The sequence below is a fragment of the Berghia stephanieae genome, chromosome 3, assembly GCF_034508935.2.
Source record: "Berghia stephanieae isolate SIO BIC M18660-M18661 chromosome 3, UCSD_Bste_1.3, whole genome shotgun sequence".
NCBI lineage: Eukaryota > Metazoa > Mollusca > Gastropoda > Nudibranchia > Aeolidiidae > Berghia > Berghia stephanieae.
The window spans coordinates 21,665,106-21,672,486 of NC_088362.1; the positions used below are offsets into that span (position 1 = coordinate 21,665,106).

Consider the following 7,381-nt stretch of genomic DNA (forward strand, 5'->3'; position numbering starts at 1 on the left):
ATTGTATTATAGCACAAAGTAGTTTTCAGGTACAAAAGGCATAAAAGCAGGGTACAAAATAAATGCTTGACGAAAAGACATAGGTACAAAACAAGAAACTCAGTTTTCAACTCAATCAAAGCACACCAAAATTTGCAACTTTGATCAACTTTAAGCATCAAATAATTCATTTTTAGCCATCAAAAACAACACACTCATATTTTCACTCAATCAACGCAAATCACACTTTGCAACATTGATTTACTTTGAGCATCAATTAATTCATTTTTATTCATCCAAAACGACAAACTCAGATTTTCACTCAAACAATGTACACCAAAATGTGCAAATTTTTTTTCAAAATTCATTGTTCACATTGGATAATAACCATTTTTAAAAATATAAAAACAGCAAACTGGATGTTATTAGAACTGGATGAAAATTACCTATAAGATTTGTGTTTGTTTGCGACACAATTATGTCATTTCAGCGTCAGTAAAAAGGAAGATGATAAGGGGAAAGTTGAAGATATAAAGTTAAAAGTACCAAAGAAAAAGCAAGACAATGGGGACAGTGTAAAAGAGGGAACAAGATTCCAAGAGCAATCTCTCGATGTGCCTATTCAGACAATACATAAAAGTCCCATCCAGGCACAAGCAAAGGATCCTGTTTGAAAGACACATTCAAATGTTTACAAAGTAGGCTACAATATACAGTTTTAAAAACAAATAATTATAATAGAACATAACAGTAACAGAGAGAGGATTTACGAGGGGAAAACATCTCACCTTTCAAAAAAGCTACTATACATTTATACATTTGCCCCGTCTAAGCCAAAGATCCCCGCCAGGACTTCATTGGAATAGAAGAAGAAGAAGAAGAAGAAGAAGAAGAAGAAGAAGAAGAAGAAGAAGAAGAAGAAGAAGAAGAAGAAGAAGAAGAAGAAGAAGAAGAAGAGAAGAAAAGAAGAAGAAAGAAGAAGAAGAAAGAAAAGAAGAAGAAGAAGAAGAAGAAGAAGAAAAGAAGAAGAAGAAGAAGAAGAAGAAGAAGAAGAAGAAGAAGAAGAAGAAGAAGAAGAAGAAGAAGAAGAAGAAGAAGAAGAGAAGAAGAAGAAAGAAGAAGAAGAAGAAGAAAGAAGAAGAAGAAGAAGAAGAAGAAGAAGAAAGAAGAAGAAGAAGAAGAAGAAGAAGAAAAGAAGAAGAAGAAGAAAGAAGAAGAAGAAGAAGAAGAAGAAGAAGAAAGAAGAAGAAGAAGAAGAAGAAAAGAAGAAGAAGAAGAAGAAGAAGAAGAAGAAGAAGAAGAAGAAGAAGAAGAAGAAGAAGAAGAAGAAGAAGAAGAAGAAGAAGAAGAAGAAGAAGAAGAAGAAGAGAAGAAAGAAGAAGAAGAAGAAGAAGAAGAAGAAAGAAGAAGAAGAGAAGAAGAAGAAGAAGAAGAAGAAGAAGAAGAAGAAGAAGAAGAAGAAAAGAAGAAGAAGAAGAAGAAGAAGAAGAAGAAGAAGAAGAAGAAGAAGAAGAAGAAGAAGAAGAAGAAGAAGAAGAAGAAGAAGAAGAAGAAGAAGAAGAAGAAGAAGAAGAAAGAAGAAGAAGAAGAAGAAAGAAGAAGAAGAAGAAGAAGAAGAAGAAGAAGAAGGAAGAAGAAGAAGAAGAAGAAGAAGAAGAAGAAGAAGAAGAAGAAGAAGAAGAAGAAGAAGAAGAAGAAGAAGAAGGAAGAAGAAGAAGGAGAGAAGAGAAGAGAAGAAGAGAAGAAGAAGAAGAGAAGAAGAGAAGAGGAGAAGAAGGAAGAAGAAGAGAGAAGAAGAAAGAAAGAAGAGAGAAGAAGAAGAAGAAGAAGAAGAAGAATGAAGAAGAGAAGAAGAAGAAGAAGAAGAAGAATCAGGAACCCCACCCAGAAAATGATAAGTATTCGAGTCACTCTGACATTATAAGTTTTGTTAGGATTGGTCACAAATGATTTCCAATTGAGGATATTCCTCTTTCAAGTTTTGTTTGTTTTCACCATCATGATATGCTTGTGTTTTTGGGTTAACAGATTTTTTGACCATTTTATCGTGTGTAAACTACGAAACTATATACAATACATCAAAATTCATTTTTACACATCAATGCTATGTCAAGTTATACTTGGTCAATTACAGCTAAACAAATATAGACAGGAAGCGTGCAGATAACATTTATTGCACGCCAAGCTATTTAAACTTTTAAAAAAGGCTTTCACCAAATTAAGGGATATAGTCGATGTGCACATATTTGTAGGTTTGAAGACTCAATGCAATTCTGGGCTTGATTTTGTTTTAAATAAATAAAAAAAATACCCTTTATTCATCCCCAAACCCAGGTATCAGCTGCAGTGCAACGCCACAAAAGTAAGCTAGGACAAGGTGACTTGCTCAAGGCCACACAGCGAGGCAGATTGTCTAACTCAGTACATTTCAGGTACGAAGCAAAATAATAAAATAAATAAATTATTTATCCCTAAAGGGAAATTTTTCTTTAGGGTCTATTCCAAGGGAAGACAGGAATAACCCAGGCGTCAGCTGCAGTGCAGCGCCGCAAAGTGAGCTAAGGCTAGGTGACTTGCTCAAGGCCACACAACGCGGCGGGTAGTCGAACTCGGTACCTTTCTGGTACAAAGCAAAGACCATACCGCTGAGTCACACTGTCCCATAAAACATTGGACAATGTTTGGCGTACAACAATGACCCCATAAAAATGTGGGTTATAAAACCTGCAAATAAGTATATAACATTTATTAGTGGTAGTGGTCTCGTTAGCAGAGTAATAAAATACTTAAATCCAAACAGGTTGAAATGGTTTAACAAAGTGCCAAATGCTGACCTTTGGACAAGAACAAACCAAGAGCAAATGGATGTCCAGGTTGGCCATTCCCTGTAATATAACCAAGCAGGCTCTCGAATGGAACCCACAGGGCAAGAGGAAACGTGGTCGTCCAAAACAGACTTGGAGGAGAAGCCTTCACCAAGATTCGTACATCTCAAATCTTACCTGGAGTGAGGCAAAGGTCTGTGCCAAGGACAGAAGAAGATGGAAGAGTGCTGTTGAGGCCCTATACTCTGCCAGGAGCCAAGAGGCATTAGTCAGAGTAAGTCAAGTCAAAACATTTTTTAAAAACATATCAAAATAAAGCCACAAATCATTGCTATCAAAATGCTATGAAAGTACTTGGATAAAATGAAAACCTACCAGCAGTCTCACTAACCTCATTACATCTGAGGTTCACTCTTTTTTTTAAATTGAGCTTTTTATATTCTAAATTATTCACTATTCACTAATTGTGCTCTGTATGATTTACAAAGGGTCCCAAGCCAACAGGATGAGGCATGGCATGGCACGTGTAAAGTGATATTAAAATTTTTAAATTTTTTTTCACAGAGACAACACTGCCACTGGTCAGTTACTCATTTTACACCTTAGTGTAGTGAGTGAAGTTGAGTAAAAAGCCTTTTCTAAGGACTCAACCTTACGCCACCAACAACGGGTCTTGACCCTGAGATTTAGTGGTTTGGAGACGAGTGTCATAGCATAGGACCAAAAAGCTGCACTCTTTTCATTATGTTCAAGCACTTTTAAAATGGCACTGTATTGTGAGCACAGCTTCCACATTTAAAACTCAAAACTGCTTGATGAAAAGCAGTTAATGCTGCAAAACTTTCAAAAGAAAGGTTTTCTTTAATAGCACCATACAAAATAGTCTTATTCAAAATACAAATTATAATTGTATCTTTCTGATAAACGTTTGAGGAAAAAATAAAATATAAAATTCAGTATGGATTTGACATTAAATTATATTTTAACAATACTTTTTTCCCCGTGCTTTACTCATTATTTTCAGCATGTTTTTCATTATACACTAAAAAAAATTTTCCTCAATAAAACATATATAAACTTTATATGCTTTATAACATTCATTATAAATTACATTTTCGAAACCTGACAAAACCGAAAAAAATACCGTTTAGAGATGGTAAGTCACATATAATCACTTAAAAATTGCTATTCACATTTTTATTGTTGAAATGAAAGAGCAATTCAATTTAAGATTTTCTCATGAAATTTAGTATTTATAATGAATCTCAATTAAAATTCTATCGCGTTAATTATCAATAACACACCATATATTGCCCTGTTTTTCACCATTAAGACACCAACGTTTTTTGACAATAAAGCTATGCTAAGTTATTTCTTTTAAGAAACCATTTTTTAAGAGTAATAAAATGAAAAGCACAGGGCAAAGATATGCGACTTCACTAAACGTTAAGACTTGAGACATCATAAAATCTTTGAACTTTGAATTTGTAGATAAAATAAAGCTTTGACATAAAATAAGCTTATAATCATGAATCTAATGCACAATTGTCCTTATAAACTTTCCTAGCTTTTACACTGATAATTTGTCTATGGTTGTTATTTGAAATAACAACGCCTGTCAGTGTATTTCCAAAGACGCATCCAGTGTCTAACCCAGTGGCAAAAGCCAAGTCTTGTAGTCCCTTACGAGCATCGTGACCAAAATATACATGTTGAGGACCTTGCCATAACGTAGCCCAGCCCACTCCTTCATCTCCCCGAGTAAAAGAAATAAAAGAGGGTCCCCAGATTTTGTTTTGAAGCATTATGTTCCTCATGAAACATAAATCGTTCACGTCTTGTTTTTCGAGCGGAACTCCAGGAATGAGACCTGCATGGACAATGACTGCATTGATCTGAGGAATAGATAAAGAGTAGGGCAAAGACTGCAGGAACTCCCGCTCCTCAACAGGGAGTTGTTTAAGATAGAAATATTTTGATCGAAGTTGGTAATTAGAATCCGAGTTCAAACTCTGAATCTCTCGTAAAACAGACTCCTCGTGATTTCCACGAACTGCAGCGGCATGTCCTTCACTGCTCAGCTTATTGAAAAGTTGCAAAACCTCTACACTCTTTGGTCCCTTACTTACCATATCACCTACACTCACTAAAAAGATTTTTTCTGATTCAGTAATAGTCCTAGCCTCGGCTATCAGGTCTTGTAGCTCATCCAAACATCCATGAATATCTCCGACAATAAGAATGGGCAAGTCACCGATTTGATCCTTTGTAATTGTAACATGATACTGTGGTGGTGGGGTAATCCATATTTTGATTTTAAATTTGGTCCGGTGATCATGGAAAATAGCTTCTGTATAACAGACAGTGAATTTAAGACGAGGGCTGCCATATCTTGTGTCTGAAAAAGTAGATGAAAAAGTAGATACATTTTTTAAATCAAGTTTAAAGGACATAACTGAATTCGAGGCATTAAAGAGTTATAGTGTAAAGCAAAATCGAAACTTTTCCTGGATTTCCAAACAAATTGATCATACTGACTCTCTAGTGGCTGAGTGATTAAGACATTGCACTGTAACCCAGAAGGTCCCGGGTTCGAGCACTGCAAGATTATTAACCCTAAATTTGATCACTTGGACAACATGGGTGATTCCTGTTGACATCAGACATCTTGTTTGATAGATTATCAATATTCCTTCATGGAATCCTCGCGACGGTGCCATAGCAGAAGGACGTAATTTAAATTATTTTTTTTATCAAACTGCAGAGATCAGTCTTGATACTAGGGCTTAAAATAATGTGCAACTGTTACAGGTAGTTAAAAGAACTATTTCACATTCTAATGAAACATTGATTATTCATCTACAGCAGAATGTGGACCGCACTATATTCCATGTGTTTTCCCATTTATCTTTCAAAATACAGAAAATGTTTGGTTGGCATTGTAATATCATATGTATCAATCATTAAGTAGACAGAGTGAAAAGTGATGTCCTTTAGAGGCATCAAAGTTGTATTTCGAACGTATTAATGAAGATTAAATGTGGCTATAGATTATTCTAAGCGGCCAATAACCTCCAGAGGGTGTGATTTATATCTATTCCCATTGCAAGGTGTTGAGAGTGAAATATATATGAAAGCGTCATATATACTCATGAAAGAGTAAAAATTTACAACATTGTAGATAATCAATTTACAAAGGCAAGGAGAGAATCTAAGTTTGTCTTCAAAACTATAGCACCCTTTTCATGACTAAGTTGAAATTAGCTGGATGTTAGACCCCGAAAGCATTAATGTGTTTTGTTGTATAGTGGTACAACACTTGTATGTTTAGGTGATCTTTAGGTCCTGGGTTCATGTCCAGTTGTGGATGACACAAACTGACCTCTTGGAAAATTCTTAAACTTTCATTTTCTCGGCCATATTATGGTGTAAAATAAGCAACTTATCAAAAACAGCATTGTCTTTATTATCTTAAAAATTGTAATAATGTCCTCCAGGCACTGTGTCTCTTCCTACATGTTAAGAGTTACTTTTGGCTTGGGAACCCTTATATATACATATATGTGGCCCACGTTTACTTATGAGATCTAAAAAGCTACACATTATCCTCTTATAAAGAGGTAGCTAAACCACCAGAGTATATAATTCAAGCCATCATTCTTTAACATCAGTGCAATGATAGAAATTAAATTTACAACATTGGTAAAATACTGACACAATGAAGAAAGGAGAATTTTTTTTTTTTAAGGTCTTACTTACTGCATTTCAAACCCTTCTACTAATACAGACAGCATTCTTTCATGAACGGTTCTGTACTATAACTGTTGATTTTAAAATATTTCTCACCATATGGGTCTCCTCTGACTTAATGAATTAGGAGACACACTGCAGGGCTACAACTTCATAAGCTTTGTCAAAAGAAAGTCCCATTCCAATCCATCTGTAAAATAATTTTTTTAAAAAGAAAAAAGGATCAGTATTTATGTTTTGAAATAATAATTTTTTTAAAACAGGATAAATCTATCATATCATCATTAATCTGTTTGCTTTCAGAGAATTTAGGACACTTGCTTCACTTTTAGTCAATTTCAGTAACAGTAAAAGGAAGCTTGCTCAAATTGGGATCAGATCAGGACCATAATCGATCCAACCCAGGGTCTGTTCTTAGACTACCTTGGGCACCTTCTGGTCTTGTGGTATGACACTCGCCTTTCGACTGGCAGAACACTGTTTAAGTCCCACCTTCGGGGGCACAAAGTTGAGTCTTTGGAAGAAACTTTTTGCTCACATTCCCTCCCTGCACTCAGGTGAAAAATGAGTACCTTGCTGGTAAGTGTTGTCTGTCAAAAAAGAATTGCAAATAGAAACAGCGCTTACAGTCATCATGTCTTGTCCTACATGTTTAGTGTTGTTATTGCCTTGAGACCCCTATAAAGAATTTTTTGTAGATTTTACGCTTTTTAGAAGCTCAAGGTTTGTTATTTTTAAATTATAAAAAATATGGTGATTTAGCATTTTAAACTAATTGTTACAAAGAAAAAATAAATTTAGATTTAGATTTATTTATATTTGTCAAT

The 7,381-nt window shown here is 34.8% G+C and overlaps 1 protein-coding gene across 1 annotated transcript in view; it reads right to left on the reverse strand.

Moving 5' to 3' along the window:
• Positions 1-1,857: 1,857 nt before the first annotated feature.
• LOC144967322 (bis(5'-nucleosyl)-tetraphosphatase PrpE [asymmetrical]-like) overlaps positions 1,858-7,381 on the reverse strand; it is an 8,177-nt gene continuing 2,653 nt past the window's right edge. Inside the window, 3 exon segments of the mRNA XM_078904406.1 lie at positions 1,858-5,100; positions 5,103-5,202; positions 6,651-6,744. Coding sequence (XP_078760532.1) covers positions 4,331-5,100; positions 5,103-5,202; positions 6,651-6,653 — 873 coding nt within the window. The 5' untranslated portion in view covers positions 6,654-6,744 and the 3' untranslated portion in view covers positions 1,858-4,330.